Source organism: Pyrus communis, chromosome 11, assembly GCF_041283825.1.
Source record: "Pyrus communis isolate YQ-2024b chromosome 11, ASM4128382v1, whole genome shotgun sequence".
NCBI classification, from domain to species: Eukaryota; Viridiplantae; Streptophyta; class Magnoliopsida; order Rosales; family Rosaceae; genus Pyrus; species Pyrus communis.
The window spans coordinates 19,509,972-19,532,076 of record NC_142575.1 but is presented as its reverse complement, the minus strand read 5'-3'; the positions used below and the strand labels follow the sequence as shown (position 1 = coordinate 19,532,076).

General features: G+C 36.5%; 1 protein-coding gene across 1 annotated transcript; it reads right to left on the bottom strand.

Moving 5' to 3' along the window:
- Positions 1-6,939: 6,939 nt before the first annotated feature.
- Positions 6,940-9,364, bottom strand: LOC148693013 (2-alkenal reductase (NADP(+)-dependent)-like). Its single transcript, XM_088680619.1, has 4 exons — positions 9,271-9,364; positions 8,934-9,100; positions 8,721-8,803; positions 6,940-7,475 (listed from the first exon to the last, which is right to left on the bottom strand). The coding sequence occupies exons 2-4, from the start codon at positions 9,087-9,089 to the stop codon at positions 7,097-7,099; spliced, it is 618 nt and encodes a 205-aa protein (XP_088536745.1). The 5' UTR covers positions 9,090-9,100; positions 9,271-9,364; the 3' UTR covers positions 6,940-7,096.
- Between the last annotated feature and the right edge of the window lie 12,741 nt (positions 9,365-22,105).

Here is a 22,105-nt window from a genome sequence, read left to right as displayed (position 1 = left end):
AGGTATCTTACAATATAAGACACTTGGATTGTGAATGAATTGATTGCTCAGTGTGTGCAAGAGGAATCTCGACAAAGACAAGAGAAAGGCAAAGAGATTGAAGCTGTGAACCTTGTGCATGTTGGGAATAAGGAGACCACTAGCGCTTCTGGTATGACATCTAAACCTCCTAATGATTCTGTTAAGCCCAGTAGAACTGCTAAAAATACTAAATCCTCTAAATCTCACAATCTTAATGTTAAGCCTAAAGATGTTTCTAAAATCAAATGTCATCATTGCAAATCAAGGGTCATTATAGGAAGGATTGTGAAAGATTTAAAGACTGGCTGAGGAGTAAAGGTAGAACTGATGTCTATGTGTGTGTAGAGTCAAATTTGATTGAAATTCCTGTTAATTCTTGGTGGTTTGATAATAGATTTTCAGTTCATATAACTAACACATTGCATGGTTTTCAAAAACAAAAACAAACTGCTAAGGATTCTTATAATGTTTTTGTGGGAAAAGGGTCAAAGGTTGCAGATGAGTTTATTGGAATTGTGAAATTAAAAATGAAGTCCGGTTTTGTTCTTGAACTAAATGATGTTTTGTATGTCCCAGCCATGAGAAGAAATTTGGTTTATGCATCAAAATTAATAAAACAAGGTTTTAGGTTCGTTTGTGATGATAATTGTGTGAACTTTTTCCAGAAAAATAAGAAAGATTTTTATTATGGACTACTGTTTTACATGAAGAGTTATGGAAAATAGATTACATTGTTGAAGAAAAATCAAGCTTTGTTTTAAACACTAATGCCAAAAGAATGCATCACACTGAGTTTTCATATGATTTATCGCATAAAAGGTTGGGACATATCTCAAAGGATAGATTTTTGCAATTAACCAAGTCAGATTTGATTCCTACACTCGATTTTAAAAATGCAAAGGAATGTGTTGACTGCATGAAGGGAAAATTGACTAACACAAGAAACTTGGAAGCTAAAAGAAGTCAAAATCTCTTGGAAATTATCCATATTGATGTTTGTGGTCTTTTTCCTGTTAAAACCATATGTGGAAATAACTATTTTGTGAATTTCATTGATGACTTCTCTAGATATGGTTATACTTTTCTCATTAGTGAAAAATCAGTAGTACTTAATTGTTTCATAATCTTTAAGATTAAGATTGTGAGATCCGATAAAGGAGGAAAGTATTTTGGCAGGTACACTGAGGGTGGACAACAGAATGGGCCTTTTGCACTCTATCTTCAGCAACAAGGGATTATAGCACAGTACACCACACCTGGGACACCACAACAGAATGGTGTCTCCGATAGGAGGAATAGAACTCTTATTGGGATGGTCAGAAGCATGATATCAAGATCAAAATTGCCTAGTTTTCTTTGGGGTGAAGCACTCAAGACATCCAATTACATTTTGAACCAAGTACCAACCAGAGCCATCAAAGGTACACCATTTGCAGTATGGACTGGCAGAAAGCTGAGCTTTGGACACTTTCATGTATAGGGATGCAAGTCTGAGGGCAGGTTTTACAATCCTAGTGAGAGAAAGTTAGATTCAAGAACAATAACTTGCTATTTTATTGGATAATCAGAAAAGTCTAAAGGTTTTTAATTCTATTGTCCATAAGCACATTCAAGAATTCAAGAGACTCATAATGTAGTGTATTTAGAAGATCAAGATGTATCTGGTTTAACAGTTGAGGAATTTGAATTTGAAGAGATAGACCAAACTGCCATTGCCACTTCTTCAAGTGATTACATCCAAATTCTAATTTACATCAACCCTTCAACCATAATTGAAGAAGAGGACACTCCAATGACTGAAAATAATTTGCAGCCACATATTGATGATCCTATAGAGATTGTAGATGAAGAAGTTCAAATATAGAATGATCAACTTGTGCAACAACCATTGAGACAGTTAATGAGAATAAGAAAACCTGCGATTTCTAGCGATTATGTGTATCTTCAAGAAACTGAATATGATTTTTGGGGATATTGATGATCCATTAACATTTCCTCAAGCAATGTCAAGTCCTCAAGCAGCCTTATGGAAGAAAGCCATGGAGGAGGAACTGGGATCTATGTCTAAAAACAATATTTGGACATTGGTAAATTCTGATTCAAGCATCAAACCAATAGGCTGTAAATGGGTCTATAAGATCAAGAGAGATGCCGAAGGTAGAATAGAAAGATACAAGTCTAGGTTGGTGGCAAATGGATTTACACAGAGGGAAGAAATCAATTTTTCTATTACTTTCTCTCCAGTCTCTTCAAAAAACTCTATGAGAGTAATCATGCCTTTAACATCTTACTTTGACTTAGAACTACATCAGATGGACGTCAAAATAGATTTTCTCAATGGAGAGTTAGAGGAGGACATTTACATGTGCCAACCAACTAGATTTGTTGAAAGGGAGAAGGATAATATGGTCTGTAAACTGAAAAAATCCATTTATGGACTTAAATAAGCAAGTAGGCAATGGTATCTCAAGTTTGAAAGGGTGGTTGCAGCACATGGCTTCAAAGAGAACAAGTTAGATGATTGTATGTACTATAAGTTCAAAGGTACCAAGTTTATTTTTCTGGTGCTATACGTGGATGACATCTTAGTAGTAAGTTCTAATTTGCAGTTGCTACAAGAAACCAAGAAAATGCTTAGTGCCAATTTTGAAATGAAAGATATGGGGGAAGCTCATTATGTACTTGGCATAGAAATAATTAGAGATAGGAAAAGGAAGCTTCTGGGGCTTTCACAAAAAGGGTACTTTGAGAGAGTCTTGGCAAGGTTCAACATGGAGCATTGCAATTGTGTTGATGTTCCTGTGAATAAAGGTGACAAATTTTCTCGACAGCAGAGTCCAACGAATGAGTTAGACAAAGAAAAGATGAAGTTGAAGCCATATGCCTCTCTTGTAGGTACTTTAATGTATGCTAGTATTTGCATAAGGCCCGATCTTGCATTCATAACTGGATCACTTGGGAGGTTTCAATCAAATCCTGGTGAAGCACATTTGGTGGCTGCAAAGAAAGTTTTGAGGTACCTACAGAGAACAAAAGGTTACTTGTTGGTATATGGAAGAGAGAATACACTGGAAGTTGTTGGATACACAGATTCAGACTTGGCTAGGGACTTGGATGTGAGGAAATCGACTGATGGATATATATATTTATGTTGAATGGAGGTGCCATTTCTTAGAAAAGTGCCAAGCAATCTATAATTTCTACTTCTACTATGGAAGCCAAATTCATAGCGTGTTTTGAAGGTATGAAGCAAGCGGTGTAGCTTGAAAACTTCATTAGTGAATTGAAGGTTGTTGATTCAGTTCAGAAACCATTGAGAATGTTTTTTGATAATAATTCAGCCGTGTTTTTCTCAAACAACAATAAAAGGACTTCGGCTTCTAGGCTAATGGATGTGAAGTTTCTTAAAGTTAGAGAGAAAGTGAAAGAAGGTGTCATTGTTATGGAACATTTGTCCACAAATATGATGATTGCTAATCCACTAACAAAAGCCTTGCCTAATGGGATTTTTAAAGCATATGTTTCTCATATAGAAGTTGTCGATGCTTCTGATAAGTGGGAGTAGTTGATATTGTTGAGCTTATCGAAGATAGCTATAGGATGCTTTTTCATGAAGAAGTGTGTTGTGGTAATGTTTTGTGGAGGCTAGGTATTTTGGTTTATCTATTTAGATTTTGTTTGCATTTTAGAAGTTAGTTGAGGTTTTCTTTTGGTTCAACTAGTTCAGATAAATCTGTGATTAGTTGTTCACAGGAAACATTGTGATAATTCAATAAAAGCTCTTGAGTCAATTTTTGTTTTTGTTTTTTTTTTTTTTAATTATTTTTTATTTTGACAAAGCTATTGTGAGAATTATATTCAGTTGTTCTTTTTGGTGAATGACTAAAGAACTTGTGTTGTATTTTGGGCAATATGCGTGGGAGTAAACTTTTGGTTTGCTCGTATGCAGAGTCACTTTTCTGTGAACATGTGTTAGACATTGTGATTTATAAGTTGATTTTGCACATTGTTTTGCAGAGGAGATTATGAGTTCATTCCCTTGACACATGTTTTCAGTTCTGTGCTTTACTGGAGAAACATTGTTGTGAGACTTATGTGATAATTTTATGTTAATATTTTACCTTTTTAAATCATACTCAAGTGGGAGAATGTTGGAATGTCAGTATGTTTTCACAGGGTTAAGTTATTGTGGATTAACATAAAGAAGTCTCAATATGTTTACGAGAGTGAATCCTATTTGGTTTTGGATTAGAGCTTTGCTTTGGGACATGAGTTTAGTACTCATGATTATACAAGGATTTAGTTTCCTTGTAGGATTGTTATAGGTAGTCCAGAACTTGTAGTATAAAACCACAATCCCTACTCTCACAAAGGCTCGCTTATATTGTTCCAATAGCCTATAAGTTGGAGAGTATTGTGCTTTGCAGAGAGAAGAAGGTTGTGTGCAGATTATGTAATAGCCTTTACATTGACAAACATGTTTGCAGGTATGCTTTGATCAACACGTTTTGTATCTTATTTGCTTCTTGTTTACATAGTTCATGGTTTGTGATTTACTTGATCAATCCTTGTGTTCTTGGTGGTTATATTGAATACTTTTTTACTCTTACACAAGCAACAACCCTCATTGACCACAAAGAAGAATTAGGAGGAAACTAATTTTCTACAACGACAAGTTATTTTCTGAACTTGTCGAAAGAAGAAATATGCAACTGATGATGACACTTTAATCATCACTTGTTTATCTTTGGCTGCTTGTTGCTGCTCTGTGCTTCAAAGAATGCTTAGAAAAGAGGAAGAGGAAGCAGAAAAGTCTTTCAGATGACTTGAATATGTAAGAACCATTTTTTTTTTCTTTTTTTTTTTTTTGTGTGAGCTAATGATATTATCTACGCTAAAAAAGGGGGGGGGGGGGTTGGGCTTAGCCTCACAATGAGCTAGAAATAATGTGGTTCAAATTCACTTTTGACGATAATCAAATCTAAGACCTCTCACTTACAAGTAAAATGAAATGTCACTAGACCGTAGTACTAAGTGGCATGTAAGAACCATATTGAGTTGCCAAGGGTTGTGTTGTGAATCACATGAGAATGAAAGTAGGGCAAGTAATTTGCCTTCAGTGTGATTGAATGATTGATTGACAAGAATCATGGAGCCATTGAAACATTTGTTGACTTTGGTTAAAACTAATTTGGAAGATATCTTGTACATGCCTCAGTGAGACAACATTAAGAATTGAATAGTGATTAGGTGTATCAATCCAATCACCATGATAAGCAATATTGAAGGAAACCCTAATAGCTATAAGTAAGGATTTCCCTGCTCTCCCTAGAACATGTTCCATTCTTGAGCAATCCGTATTCGTTGCTGGAACAATATCAGTAGAGAGTATGAGACTTCTTGCGAAGAGATCAGTGAAGCATGGCTCGTCTTGGTGCAATTTAGTATTCTTTCATGCAAACACTTCACTCCATAAATCCTAGCAGCCTTTGTGTGGTGCTAGTTGCATGTTGATCCAAATGAAATCTTGTAGAATGAGGTCACGGTGGACAAAGGCACATTAAACCGTAATCAAATACAAATGTAATAGGTGTGGAAACAAAATGACAAAAGCTACAAGATAAAAGTTAAAAAAGGGGAAAAAGCCAACAAGACATATTTTCTCTCTTTTATTGACTAAACGTGTGGGATTCTAAATCACACAAAAAGTCTTTCGGATTTTCAACTTGGGGCCACAGAAAAGGAACAAAAAGCCTCTTGAAGGGAAGATGTCAATTGCTGTCTCTGTGTTTCCTTTTCCAAGAAACAAAAGGATGGCTGAGGGACACCGTCGAGTGATAGGGTGCTTACATTAGGCCTCAATAAAAAAACCAAACAGGATTTAAAACATAATTAAGTCCAAATACATAACTTAAAAAAAAAAAAACCTCAAATTTAAATATTGTCATACAAAACATGAATTTAAAACTACTATTTCGATGGTCCTGGTCCATTTTGTAAGACTTCATAACGCCACCGATTTGTAACCTGCCTCCAAAGCATCCTCCATCAACTTCATCAACTGTTCGTTCGTATCATCATCCGAAGTATACTTACATTGTTACACATATATGCAAATAATTAATTCCAACATATAACTAAACTTTTCACAAACTTAATTATTGATGCATCAACAATATACTTACTAATCGTTCATCCATTACAACCTTCTTCACATTCTCGGGCACATTTTTCCAAGAACGCCACTCAGCAGTGGGACAGTTATTCCCTATGGCTTGCATGCGCGGACTCAAAATGTTGCCTCAAATCATTCGGGTTGGCGGCGGGCACGTTCTGATCCTTATTTTTATCCTCCATTTGTTCTTAAAGAATAAGGAGAAAAGAATTGTGAAGAATAAGGACAGCAGAAGCGCATATTTATAGGAAGGTTAGGGCCTTTGCATGATGAAGGCTTTGTCACGCAAACATCTGTATTAAATGCGATATTGATTCCTCTGATTCACCTACAATGAATGGTCTAATTGAAAATTTACTGGAACTAGTGTGACGAACCCTTAGTTGCGCAAATGTCTCCTTTTCCTCGCGCAAGTTTTTCACGCCAAAAAAAATTACCCCGTGTTTTATTGCTGATTTTACGCAAAGACAACAAATATTCATCATGCAATTTTTTTTTCTTCTTATCCTGTCTATTTTGCACAACGAAACAATTTTTTCGTCGCCCAAGTACATCTTGTGCAACGAAATATTGTTCATTGCGCAAACTTTTTTTTCTACTAATGAGAGGAAATATTTTCTCTATTCCAAGTATGATTCTCTACAAATTTGTCAGGAGAAAGAAGTTGCAAAGGAAGAAAAAAAAATTAATCAAACGCCTCTACCAAGCTGCGTCTTTTATAATCATAATCCAACAATTAGTAATGATTTTTCCACGTACAAACTGTACATTATTACGTTATATATATGATGTAAAATTTTATCCTCCAACACGTGTGACGTTTATTCTGAATTACAAGGTAGAATAATAATGGCTGAAATGGCAACATAAGTAGACTAAATCAATTATTGACTGAATACATCACTCATGAGAGACTACAACTACTTGTTTTCCAAAGTTACGACCCTTAAAAAGTCCAACAAGCGCTGCTGGACCATTCTCAAGGCCTTCAACTATGTCTTCCACATAAACAATCTTCCCTTGTCTAATGTGAGGCAACATAAACTCAAGGAATTTAGGATAGAGGTGATAGTGATCAAGAACTGAAAATCCATGGAAACGAATGCGCTTGTATATGAGTTGCATCAAATTAGTTACCCCTTCAGGCTTGTCAAGATTGTACTGTGAAATCATTCCACATCCAGAAATGCGCCCATGGAGTCTCATGTTAAGGAGCACAGCATCCAGCGTTTTACCCCCAACATTTTCAAAGTATATATCAATGCCTTCCCGGAAATATCTGCAATCGTAATCACAAATATATATTAAGCATGTGGTTTTTTTTATTACATGCGATATTCTATACTAATCTACTATACTAAGTTCGAAGGGAGAGTAATAAAAAAAAAAAACAAAAATGATTAAATCCTTCCTAAAATCATGCAAAGATTAATACCAAACAGGGTTTTATAAAAAAAATTTCATCAAATTTGAATTGTGTGAAATCTAATCAGATTTTGTGTTTTTTAAAATAAAATGTTTTATTTTTATTTTTAAATATTGGTAGGTTTAAACTAAAAAAGAGTACATTTTATTATAAAGTATGGGTACATTATAAATAAAAAGGTGAATAGATTTTACATTTAGACCATCTCTAACACTTGGGTTAAAACTTAAAATTTTTAGCCTAGAAAATTTAGGTTTTAATCTAGAAACTTTTTTGCTCCAACTCTTCTAGATTAAAATTTTAGCCCCAGATGATTAAAGAATAAATTTAGGTTTTTTTTTTCTTTTTTTCTTAAAGTAACTTTTCTAAAAGAAAAAAAATTATATAGACTATTCTAATTTAATTTTATGAACATGTTAACCTAAAACTATTTAGATTCCGACAAATATTGAAAAATCACTAGCCGACACCATGAAACTCGTGAAACACTATGAAAGAATATGAAACACATAAAAGATTTTTTTTTAATTACTTTAGCCGTTAGATTTAAATTTGAACAGTTAGATTTTATTTTTTTTTACTGTTGGATTTCATCAAATTAGATCTTAGCGGTTGGATTCAATAAATTTATAAATATAAAACTAGAAAAAAATATACATATATGGTGGGCCAACCCCATTAACCTAGGGGGAATCCTAGGCTAAATTTGGTCCATAAATGAGTTTTGAGTTTTAATTCATATTTGCACCAAGGGTTGAAGCAAGTTGGGGTAAGTTTAGAACCTGAAATTTGAGTTTTACTCCAAGGATTGGAGTAAATCAAAAGAAAATGGGTACATTATAAATCAATTATGAGTACAAATAAAAGATTAAAAAAACTATGAGTACAATGAGATTTTTGAAGTGACAATAATAAATTCTTTAAAAAATGGGTACAAGTTAAAAGTTAAAATATATGATACAAAACTTAGTCATAAATATAAATATATCAGATTCAATGTTTCTAAAAATTGAAAAATTAAAAAAAAATAAGGTTTTACTGAAATACAAAAATGAGGGATGGTATATTATGTAGGAAACGTAACGAAAAATACATTACCTTTTCAAAGCCACATTCAAGTCATTTTCTTCTTTGTAGTTAAAAGCCTCGTCAAATCCAAACTTATTCTTCAAAAGATCGACCTATAACAAGATCAGCCCAGAAGCCGAATATACTTAATTTTCATGTGAATAAAATGCTAATCTAAAAGAACCGTGTTCTACAATGAAGACCCAAATGAAATGTGGTTATGAAACGGATTGGTTTTAGTACCTTTTCGTTACTACCAGCACTTCCAACAACATAACAACCCATCAATTTTGCAAGTTGTCCAACAAGCTGACCAACAGCACCAGCTGCTGCTGAAATGAAGACGTATTCTCCTTTCTTAGGAGAACATATTTCGTAGAAACCAACATAAGCTGTCATACCAGGTAAACCTGCAAATTGCAATGAAAATTTCTCGATTCATTAGTAGAGAAGTTACAGTACGTATCGGATAATAGGGGTGTATTCAACCAATAGTATGCGATAGGTACGTATACTCTACTATACTATACTATGTATACAAAGAAAGGTATATATACTGGGCGTGGACTTAAATTATTACCTAAAATTCCAGTATAATAGGATAGGGGTATATCGGTGTGGTGGATTTTGAAGAGGTCTTGGGGTGTAGTGATTAGACTGTACTCTTCCCAATTGGTCGTTGATGCGTGATTTACTTGACACTCAAATTAAACCCTCGTTTGACAATTGTAGTAGAATGGATAAGTGAGGGATCGTTCTAGACCGGGGATTAGGAGGGCTTGCTAAAACCTTCTAAATTGACTCAAAAACGTAAAATAAAGTTTAAAACACTAAACTAGACTCAAAGAATGCAAAATTAAAGTTTAAAACACTAAGACAAACCAAAAACTCAAAATGCTTTAAAAAAAACACAAACTAAAATGATTTCTAACTAAATTGACATTAAAGTAAAGGGGGATTTAAGTTTATACGAAATTAAATTAAATGAACAAATTAAAACAGAATGTAAATATGGAATTGATGAAATGGAATGAATGGATGATAGAATAGCTAAGGGGTTCATCTCCATACATGTTACACTTGCATAATAAAAAGATTTCCAATTGCATTTCAACAAATCATTAATTCTCAACGCCCCGGGTCAATTAGGTCCGCTTAAATTAACCGTCAAGTTTTCCTTAAGTTAATGAATTGGATGGGTTAGCGCAACGCAATTCACAACATTCTCCAAAAGTCCTTTACGTGAAAAGCACAATAAAGATACAATCAAAAATCATTAAGCATCATGAAAACTTTAAGTGTTGACGAGGCATTTGTTACTATGGAATACGCATGAAACTTATGCCAAGAATTCATTTAACGCGATTGTTTATAAGCAACCTCCACTACTTGTGAATATAAGTTCGTAACTATTAGGTGAAACTCACTTATATTCTAGCGTCATATTCATGCATGAAAATTAAGTGTACACTCTCAATAAACATACATAAATAAGTTATCAATCAAACGGTTAAACAAATTGAACCACAACTTATGAAACGCAATTAGAAGTAATCAAATCAAAATGCAAGCATAAACATTTATTTCGAATCACCCCCTAGCTAAAGGGGGTTTTAGTTCCTCATTACGTTGAAATCAAAGAAACACCTAAACATTCCAACAACTCAAACTTGAATTGTATGAACGTTTAGGCACTCTTCTCTTCCATTCCTTATACGTACAAAACAAAGAGAATTAAAATGAAACATTGAAATCAAAGAATCACCTAAACATTCCAACAACTCAAACTTGAATTGTATGAACGTTTAGGTCCTCTTCTCTTCCTCGTTGTTGTAGCACAAGGTCTAAGGTGAGGTTTGGGGGATTATGGAAATGTGGAATGGAGTGAGGAGTGATGGAAATGGAAAGATGGTTTTGGATTCTAAGGGGACTCACGGCAAAGAAAGAATGGAAGTGTTTGAGGGGTGTTGTGTTGTGAATGAGATGTTTTTGAATGAATGAATGCAAGGGTATTTATAGGAGTAGTGGAGGGAACATATGGCTATGTCATTTGTAGGTGAAGTAGGTGGATGTTGTAGGTGAAGTAGGTGGATGTTGTAGGTGAAGTGGATGTTGTAGGTGAAGTAGGTGGATGTTGTAGGTGAAGTAGGTGGATGTTGTAGGTGAAGTGGATGTTGTAGGTGAAGTAGGTGGATGATATGTTAAGTGATAAGTGATAAGTGATATGATATGTGGTTATGATATGATAAGTGGTTAAGTGGTGATGATAAGTGATAAGTGCATGTGGGTTAACTAATGAAGGAAATGCATGTGCAATGACAATGTGTTAGAATGGATGTGTGTTATGCATGGCATGATTGGGATTAGGAAAGGTTTAAATGTCCTAAAACTAAAGAGAACAAGGTTCCAACACTTTGGCTCCAATTAGGTCTTCAATTTCGTCCAACACTTTGGCTTCAAGCATAAGCTATCCGTCCTTAGCCCAAAAGTGCTCCAAAAGTCTCCAAAATGCATCTTTTTGCTCCTTTAGCCCTTTGGACCTACAAACACACGAAAATAGCTTAAAGTACTAAAATAACTAAAGAAACATAACGTAAATGTACGAGAACAAGCCATTTAAGTCGCATAAATATGCTCCTATCAAATACCCCCACACTTAGCTTTTGCTAGTCCTCGAGCAAAACAGAAAAGCAAAACAAAAAGAACAAAACACAACCTACACCTTCCAACAATCGTATCAGGGACTTCCAATGCACATGACAAGTTAAAAATCATTATTCTCACAGATTTGAGCCATCTTTACACTTAAGTACATTCTTAATCATAGTCACCACATACTAGTTCACAATTAAGCAATTAAAACACATTTCAAATGTAGTAACATGCCTTTAGAGAATTCCCTCAATTTCTTACTAGATGTACTCTCGTTTTTCACACAGATTTTCTGACTACACACCCTACACTAGGTATATGTGAGAAGATTGATGTAAACATGTAGACGAACACTCACATATGTTATAATAAGGAAAGCATTTTCTGGAGTTAATAAGCATGTTTAGATATGATCTCATGAATGGAATGCTACTACTTAGACGCGAGAACCAGTGACACCATAAGCTCATACCAAGTTCAAACTCCACAATTGAAATACATAACACTCAATATAGAATTCAAAGGGTAGTAACGGGGCTAGGGTATTGGCTAACAATGAAAGGTGAAGGATAAACAAACATTCTTAAAGCAATAGTGAGCAAAGTATTGAATTAGGCACTTAGAATTCCCTTAAGAACCCAGAAGTCAACTTTGAACACCCAAGGGAAAATCACACAAAACTTAGGGCCATATTCAACTTTTTGGACCCTTTCTTCAACCATTAACGCTCGTGAGTTCATTCTTACTTATTTTCACTCCCTTTTTTTTTTTTTTTTTCTTTTCTTCTTTTTCTTTTGAATCTCAAAACATACATATAAACGTAAGAACAAACTTTTACTCCCCCACACTCATTTTCTTGCATAATGTAACTCAAAAGGAATTCATTTAAGTCATGCTCACTAAACTTTAAGAACAAGGGTATAGGAAAGTCCTACTCTAAGCTAGGTAAGGGGTGATGTGGGTAAACAAGGAATAAAGGCAAAACGAGGCTCAACGGGGGTACAACTTACAACATATACGAAATATGGGAAGTGAGGCTATTTGGCTATGGTGGCAACTACACAACTTCATCTTGATATATGTTATGCAAATCAATAACATGCTTTGAATGAAATGGGCATGAGTTCTAGCATTTGGAACTATATGATGAAACGCCTTCTAAGTAGTAACCAAGCAAAGAATAATGAGATCATGCAACGATTTTAGAAAACAAGAAATCACAGATTATACTCTCCAAAGAACGTTATAGGCTCAAGTCTCTCAGGGTTGTAGCATTTGTTTGAGTTCCTTCCTTCAGGCATGTTACAAAAACTAAATTTTCTTTTATGATTGCATGTGAAGTCATACATTATAACCATAACCAAGCATATACCAAGAGTAAATCAAACTTTTCTCTATGTTTATAACTCTTTTTAACAGTCATGCAATTACAAACCAAATCCTTATCATTGTGTTGGAAGGTATCCTAAGACACAAACACACACACAAAAACAACTTTAAAACAACTCTTTTTGGGTTTTTCAAAACAATTTTTCAAATTTTTATGGGATTTTCGAATTTTTAAGACAAAATACACTAAAACAGTTTTAAAACAGTGAGAAACAACATGTGAAGTGATAGGTGAATAAATCCCACGAATTTGCATCAAATATACTTAGTTACCCCCCCCCCACACTTAAATCAAACATTGTCCTCAATGTTTTAAGCATAGATTCACACAAAGCATAAGTAAATACACAAAAAGCACTTAAACATACTAAACATGGCATAATGTAATTAACAAAGAGAAGAGTTTAGAGACGCAAATCTGGTTATAGAGTGTAAATTCCATCTTCTCCTTGGTAATTGCATTGAGGCTTTTGATCTTTGTGATTCCACAGGCTTACTCTTGAACTGGTTTCTGCCCATCGTTGATTTTCCTTTGTGCTACTTCTTGAACTGGGCAGCAGGATGGATCTTTGGGTCTCCCCTGAAGGTCTGAGCTTACCCCTTTGGTCTGTTTCTTTGTTCAATCTTTCCAATTCGTATTGAAAAGGGTTGGAGGATAACTCAGCCTATGTTTGTCTCCACATGCTTCAATGTATCATTTTCACTTGCCTTACTCGCTCCCCTTTGCAGAAGTGATCCCTTCTCCGGAAGTGTATCAACCGTTGAAGATGACTACTCGAGAGCAACGCTAGGTAAGCAATCAGGAATAGATCCCAGGCAGTTGGCTCCAGATCGGAAGACTGACTCTAAGTGCCGGCTGATTGCTTCTTTTACTTTGCCATGCGAGTAAGAACAAGGACAAAGAAAAAGACAGGGAAAGAGCATGATATGAGATACTTTTGCTTTTGACCTTGATGATATGAGATACCTTTGCTTTTGAAGAAGCGGTGAATGAATCAGCACATGTATTTGTTGTGCTGTTTCCTCCTGGGTCATATGTACTCCAGGCATCTGGTATCATCTTTGGGGAAGAAGAAAGAATTGAATATTTCGAAAGGCTTGGTTGGGAGTGCACCCTCAGAGGTGAGGGAGAGTTGGGCATTTTCTTCAGGTTTGCCCTGCCATAAAAGACGAAGGTCGACATATATAGAGATAATATCAAGTGGTGGTACTTTTTACCCTTGTCGACAAACGTTTTGATCCCGCAATTCCGGCTTTTTGAAATAGTGGCGCCTCTTCGATCTCTGAGCACGCCTCTTCGATTTCTGAACGACACCCCTTCGCTTTCTGAACGACACGTGGTAGTGCAGATGCGGCTCCTTTTGACAAAGCTGCACGCGTCTTCTGAAAAGCAGAGAAAGCATCGCCGAACTTTGCGCTTGTCGGCTAAAGATATGTAGTTGCGGTGATGGCCTCCACGTGTTGTCTGAAAAGAAGAAATCTTTTGACAAAGTTGAACGCGTCTTCTGAAAAGCCGAGAAAGCGTCGCCAAAATTACGCCGGAAATTCCGGCTTTTTGAATCGGTGGACGCGTCGCCTTGGCTTTTTTATTGAGCTATCGATCACCACAACAAACACTCTCTGAAGATTTCCCATTCTTGAAGATCGACTCCGGCCCTTTGAAATTTAACTCCATCCCTTTTCTTTGAACACTTTTGAAAAATGGCAAACTCATCGAACCTTAGCTTGGAATTGAGCCTTAGCAGTGATACGGGCGCGCCGCGTCAAGGTAACGTATGGCGCCCTTCTTTCTTATCTTCTAACGGTCTTCTTACAGGTGAAGACTCCGTGATGCAGGACGCCACAACAGCTACAATAGTAGCTAGGAACCTCCTCACTCCAAAAGATAGTAGGCTGCTGTCAGGACGGTCCGATGAGTTGGCCGTTCAAGAGTCCCTCGCACTTAGTGTTCAGTGTGCGAGTTCTGTGTCCAACATGGGCCAACGCCTGCTTGCCCGCTCCCGTCAGGTGGAATCATTGATGGCAGAGGTGGAGAGTCTTAAGCAAGAGATCCAGCAGCTTAAGTACGAGAATAGAAGTTTGCATGTGCTTGCAAATAACTATTCGTCGGGCATGAAGAGAAAGCTTGATGAGCTGCAAGAATCTGAGGGTCGAATTCACAGTGACCGTCAAAGGCTTGCGGCTTGTCTCCAGAGGCACCTTTTTCCTGGGTCATCCAGCGCTTGGCCAAGTATTGAGGCCTGGAATGCTCTATGGCTTCCGCTCCGATACCTCCCGCTTCTGCGCCTTCCACTCCTATGCCTTCCGCTTCTATTCCTTCTGCTTCGACGCCTCGTAGCGGGACTTCACGTAAACAACCTTTGTGAAGCTCCACCTTTCTCCATGTTTAGTATCTTTCTTTCTTTCTTTTTTTTTTTTTTTTTTTTTTTTTTTTTTTTTTTTTTTTTTTTTTTTAACATAAATAAAATCAAACGGCATGGAATTTATCTTTGAATGGGCGGTGATACTTGAAATGATCCGGTAATAGTTTAAATTCCAGATTAGGTGCCTGAATCATTAACCACATGTTAGTATAAAAGAAAATTGAAATTCGGGGAGGCGGCTTACCTGTGTGCTCCAAAATGAACTCCAGAATAAACACCCCTTCGAAAGTTATGACTTGTCCCGTGTCATAAAATCCAACTTCCTTGGGAATTGTGGTTTCAAATTTGTCCTCTTTGATGCCTTCTACATCTTCTCCAGCCACTACCTTCTCTTGCATCATTCTTCTTGGTGTACAAAGTCCTTTGAAGAATTCAACACCATCTAAAACTTGCTGTGTTGCACCAAGAATTTGAATAGCATTTTGCACCTTTGGGAAGGCTTCCACGATGTCCTTTTTACTCTCTTCTTGGTTGGGAATCAAAAACCTGCTAGGAAAAGGGACATTGGGTGGAATAACATCAGAATAACATGAAATTGGGACGTCCTTACTGGTGGTGGGTGGTTTAGAGGGCTTAGGGGGATGCGGCAAGGGTTGTTCTACCCTTGCCGTGTGCATGTCTTCTTCCTCCTCCTCAATTAGCAGCTCTTCATCCACTTCTAGGCTATGTTTGGACATTTTTAGGTCAGCTCCAACCTCCATAGCACTTCCCAAAGTGATAGCATTATGGATTTCAAAATCTTCCTTCGAGTTTTCAATAGTTGAGTTGGAAAGTTCACTTTGCTCTTGAATTTGTTTCATGAACTCCATAATCTGCCCAAATTGCTCGTCCAATTTACCCAACTTCTTGTCTTGATTTTGTTCGTCCTGCGTCAAAGAGGTTAGTAATTGAAAATTTTTATCATTATCCATGGACATACTTGAACTTGATTGGAATTGCTGTGGGGGAGGTTGTGGTGGCTGCATAGGTGTTGTATTGAACTCCTCATATGGTTGCCAATATGCTTCTTGTTGAGCCTCCTTGGCTTGATTTTGTGACCCCTGCGCCAAAGAATTTATTTCATTAAGAATTTGAATATAATCTACTGGCGAACTTGAATTTAATTGAGCATATTGCATATGAAGTTGTGGTGGCTGCATAGGTCTTGAATAGAACTCCTCATATGGTTGCCAATATGCTTCACGTTGAACTTGTTGATCTTCCCACCATATAGAGTTTGAATGATCCCTCCAATCTCTTTGTGGACATTGATTGGCTTGAAATCCTTGCCTATATGAAGCACCAAATGTAGGGACACTCTGCATTGTGGTCCTTTCGGCATACGGCGACAATTTAGAAGTAAGATTTGCCAATTGAGCTTGAATGCTAGCAAAATCCATATCTTACTTCTCTAGTACCTAAAATCAAAGAAAGAGAACTAAATCAAAAATCAAAAGTAAGAACAAACAAAGAAAACAACACTAAGTTAGAAACTAAAACGAAAACAACTAAACCAAAAAAAAAAGAAAAGAACCAAGGGATTAGCAAAGTTGCTAATCCCCGGCAACGGCGCCAAAATTTGATGCGTGATTTACTTGACACTCAAATTAAACCCTCGTTTGACAATTGTAGTAGAATGGATAAGTGAGGGATCGTTCTAGACCGGGGATTAGGAGGGCTTGCTAAAACCTTCTAAATTGACTCAAAAACGTAAAATAAAGTTTAAAACACTAAACTAGACTCAAAGAAAGCAAAATTAAAGTTTAAAACACTAAGACAAACCAAAAACTCAAAATGCTTTAAAAAAAACACAAACTAAAATGATTTCTAACTAAATTGACATTAAAGTAAAGGGGGATTTAAGTTTATACGAAATTAAATTAAATGAACAAATTAAAACAGAATGTAAATATGGAATTGATGAAATGGAATGAATGGATGATAGAATAGCTAAGGGGTTCATCTCCATACATGTTACACTTGCATAATAAAAAGATTTCCAATTGCATTTCAACAAATCATTAATTCTCAACGCCCCGGGTCAATTAGGTCCGCTTAAATTAACCGTCAAGTTTTCCTTAAGTTAATGAATTGGATGGGTTAGCGCAACGCAATTCACAACATTCTCCAAAAGTCCTTTACGTGAAAAGCACAATAAAGATACAATCAAAAATCATTAAGCATCATGAAAACTTTAAGTGTTGACGAGGCATTCGTTACTATGGAATACGCATGAAACTTATGCCAAGAATTCATTTAACGCGATTGTTTATAAGCAACCTCCACTACTTGTGAATATAAGTTCGTAACTATTAGGTGAAACTCACTTATATTCTAGCGTCATATTCATGCATGAAAATTAAGTGTACACTCTCAATAAACATACATAAATAAGTTATCAATCAAACGGTTAAACAAATTGAACCACAGCTTATGAAACGCAATTAGAAGTAATCAAATCAAAATGCAAGCATAAACATTTATTTCGAATCACCCCCTAGCTAAAGGGGGTTTTAGTTCCTCATTACGTTGAAATCAAAGAAACACCTAAACATTCCAACAACTCAAACTTGAATTGTATGAACGTTTAGGCACTCTTCTCTTCCATTCCTTATACGTACAAAACAAAGAGAATTAAAATGAAACATTGAAATCAAAGAATCACCTAAACATTCCAACAACTCAAACTTGAATTGTATGAACGTTTAGGTCCTCTTCTCTTCCTCGTTGTTGTAGCACAAGGTCTAAGGTGAGGTTTGGGGGATTATGGAAATGTGGAATGGAGTGAGGAGTGATGGAAATGGAAAGATGGTTTTGGATTCTAAGGGGACTCACGGCAAAGAAAGAATGGAAGTGTTTGAGGGGTGTTGTGTTGTGAATGAGATGTTTTTGAATGAATGAATGCAAGGGTATTTATAGGAGTAGTGGAGGGAACATATGGCTATGTCATTTGTAGGTGAAGTAGGTGGATGTTGTAGGTGAAGTAGGTGGATGTTGTAGGTGAAGTGGATGTTGTAGGTGAAGTAGGTGGATGTTGTAGGTGAAGTAGGTGGATGTTGTAGGTGAAGTGGATGTTGTAGGTGAAGTAGGTGGATGATATGTTAAGTGATAAGTGATAAGTGATATGATATGTGGTTATGATATGATAAGTGGTTAAGTGGTGATGATAAGTGATAAGTGCATGTGGGTTAACTAATGAAGGAAATGCATGTGCAATGACAATGTGTTAGAATGGATGTGTGTTATGCATGGCATGATTGGGATTAGGAAAGGTTTAAATGTCCTAAAACTAAAGAGAACAAGGTTCCAACACTTTGGCTCCAATTAGGTCTTCAATTTCGTCCAACACTTTGGCTTCAAGCATAAGCTATCCGTCCTTAGCCCAAAAGTGCTCCAAAAGTCTCCAAAATGCATCTTTTTGCTCCTTTAGCCCTTTGGACCTACAAACACACGAAAATAGCTTAAAGTACTAAAATAACTAAAGAAACATAACGTAAATGTACGAGAACAAGCCATTTAAGTCGCATAAATATGCTCCTATCAGTCGTCCCCCAAACTAAGTCTCCTGCCTTAAAATCTGGGTGCCTGGAGTCCAAAACTTGAGCCACTCCATATCCGTGTATCGTCTGCACGAAGAAATTATGTTAAAATGTGTTTCACGCGTTTCACCTGCCTTACACTGTACACACACACACATATATATGATCGATGGGTTTACTTACAGAGCCAGGTGTATAGGAGGACATTGATGGGACGCTGTGCCCTTGGACGCTTTCCATAAAGAGTCGTTGGTAGGGATCGCAAGACAAGTAGAGGTTCTTAAGTAGGACTAGTTGTTCCTTTGAGGAAGTAACCGCATCAGCTGGCTGATCAGTCTCTGCGGGAAGCTTCAACTTGATAGTAGCGGTGTTGATCACACACAAGTCTGACTCTTTGGGAAAGGCCTTGACTACATAATCCCTCAGTATCACCTGCTTGTTACTCACTTCTGCCATTGCTCTCTCTCTCTCTCTCTCTCTCTCTCTCTCTCGCTCTCTCTCTCTAATCAATATCTTTTTACGTGATCTGCCTGCCCTTAGAGATCGACCAAACCTTATATATAGCAGTGGAGGACTTTCTACTAGAGCAACAGCTTTCCTTAATTTTACTAAAAGCACCTTCATACGTATGTGGTGATGAAAGTTGCACCATATGAAAAGCACCTTCATACGTATATGGTGATGAAAGTTGCACTATATGCTTGAGGAATGAAGAACTAAAAATAGAATTTTCTACTAGTGTTCTTATTTTTTTCTTTTATCTCATATATATATATATATAATATATAATATATTCACCACATCATATCAAGATAAAGCATAATGAGTTTGAAGTGTACAATTTCAACAATAATTTAATTTACAAACACAACATTAACATATTATTAGCTGACACTCTGTAATACAAATAAGAATTATCATTGTATATGGGATAAGCATATATTAGACAATATCATTACTTTTTCTTATAAGCTGAGTAAACTGTCGACTTAGTCTCTAAATTAGTATTCAAGTAAAATTAAGTCTTTAAATTATTTTTTTTGAAAAATTAATCCCACTTAATACCATGCAATAAACGGGGCCTAACTACATAACCGGGTTGTCCTACGGTTTCCCTGTATTGCACAGTTGCACGTAATTGCTCACCCTCTAATGCAAGTAATTGCTTGCGTGCTGATTATTTTATTAGTCAAAGCCACAAGTGATGAACTAGAGATGACCTGTTGACCAAAATGTTGTCATGCGGAAAACTCAAATACGATATCAAATTGAGTTTGAGATTGATGTACATTTTAAAAAAAAACTGTTTTTATGTGCTTTAAGAATACTTAGCTATAAAAATAAAGCGGTTGAGCATTTAATAAATTGTATTTTTTAAAGTGTTGTGAGTATGAAAATTAATGTAAAAGTATTTGATAAATTTTAATACAAAAAAAAAAAAACAGATATAATAGTATATAATGATAAAAATGAACATAGTAGTGAGGCTGATGGCAATGATTTCACATCCCGGCCCGGGGCGGATCACTTCCCGGGCCCGCTCCACCACCGTAGCACGATATTGTCCGCTTTGAGCTTACCATTCCCTCACGGTTTTGTTTTTGGGAACTCACGAGCAACTTCCCAGTGGGTCACCCATCATGGGATTGCTCTAGCCTCATTCTCGCTTAACTTCGGAGTTGCTACGGAACCCGAAGCCAGTGAGCTCCCAAAAGGCCTCGTGCTAGGTAGGGATAGGAATATACATTTAAGGATCACTCCCCTGGGCGATGTGGGATGTCACAAATGTTTTGTAAGGCAAAACCCTAAAATTTGGGTGGGTGTGTGACAACACGTCCCTAATTTTACGATTTTATTTAAAAGAGTGAATTGACGAAAATGCCCTTAGAGGCAACGATTTTGACTTCCGTTGACCATCTTTTTGTGACTTGTACAAGCTAATTTTACTGTATTCTTGAAGTACTCGACGATATGAACGTGTAGACACAATCGGAATCGAATTCGGAGCTACGATAGAGATTTTATGGACTTACAAACGTAAAGGGCGATTTGGTAATTTCAATTGGAGGGATATTTTGTGTCTTGTTTTGTGAGCCACATGGAGCCCACACACCACTCCTCCATTGTCCCCAAGTCCCCTTCCATAAATTTGGACATTCCCTCTCACTAGTTTATTAATTTTTAAAAGAAAAAAACTCTCTCTTTTTCTTCTCTCCCTCACACCGAGTCTCGCTCTTTCCTCTGCAACAACTAAGAACACTCATCAAACCTCATGGATCGGACCTTGAGTCACCACCATTGTACTCCTCTCGTCTCCACGAGTCCATCCGTACAAGCCGATTAAAAAATGACCAAGTTTTAAGCTTCCAACTCGAACCTCTGATCGGGTGTAGGTTCTCCGGTGACCTTCCGTTTGATTTGCAAGGTTTTGGAAGGTCTAGAAGCAACTACACAACTCCCTGAGGTCATTCGCCTAAGTTTGAAGTCAAGCCAACGTGTAAACAAGCAACTTTGGGACGTTTGAAATAGGGTTGAGATCTTCGAGGCATTTTCAGTCCATTTCTGTCCACTTTTTGGACTTTTAAAAGGTACAATCTTGTTTTTCTCTTCCCAAGCTTCATTACCATATAAAGTATGTTGAAAATGGTTGAGAATTGAGAAAGATATGAAGTTTTAAAGTTTTTACAAAAATTTGGCCAAAATTTTTCAGATTCCGGCGAACCAGACGACGGCAACGGTGACCGAAAAATTGGAGAAGATGCAGAATATTCTATTAAAGATGACAAAATATTCTGACACTGTTAAGGTACCACCGTTAGACTTAACGTAATATTTTGTCAAATGTGACAGAATATTCACCTGGGATCTGTAAGCGCGTGCAGGCGCATAACCTGCACCTGTGGCCATGAGTTGGAGCTACATGAGGGCGCGTGGTCAACGTGTACAGGTCCATGACATCGTGTAGAATGTTTTCGTATATTTAAACCCTCCGTTTGAGCAAACAATGGGGGATTTTCCTAGCCTTTCCATGTATGTCCTATTTAATTAATTACTATAGTTGTTTCACATATAGGAAAGAATTATCCTGAGGAGGTATGAGGTCAAGTAAGGCTAGGAGGCTATGATCCGACTATGTATCAATGACTGGGTCTTTTCTTTTATATAGTTTATGTGTGTGTGTATATATATATAATTGTTAGTTTCCATTTATACATTTCTTAAAGAGTTTTCTATAGTACACCTAGATTAGGATAACGTATATATAAAATTACCAAATTGACGGAATTCATATGCGTATTAGTATGGATGCTTTAATAGTAATTACGGTCATGAATAACATTTCATTGACTAAGGATATTGAATTATCGATTTACCATTGCATGATGATATTTGGGTTACCTACTTATCGTTTGCTACACCTGAAGGATTATTT

Bases quoted from the DNA above. Each gene is read 5' to 3' on its own strand.
- LOC148693013 (XM_088680619.1), bottom strand. From the start codon at position 9,089: ATGACAGCTTATGTTGGTTTCTACGAAATATGTTCTCCTAAGAAAGGA. The intron at 8,804-8,933 runs GTACTAAAACCA...ATCTTGTTATAG, and splicing joins GTGCTGGTAGTAACGAAAAG to GTCGATCTTTTGAAGAATAA. The intron at 7,476-8,720 runs GTAATGTATTTT...TTACGATTGCAG, and splicing joins TTGAATGTGGCTTTGAAAAG to ATATTTCCGGGAAGGCATTG.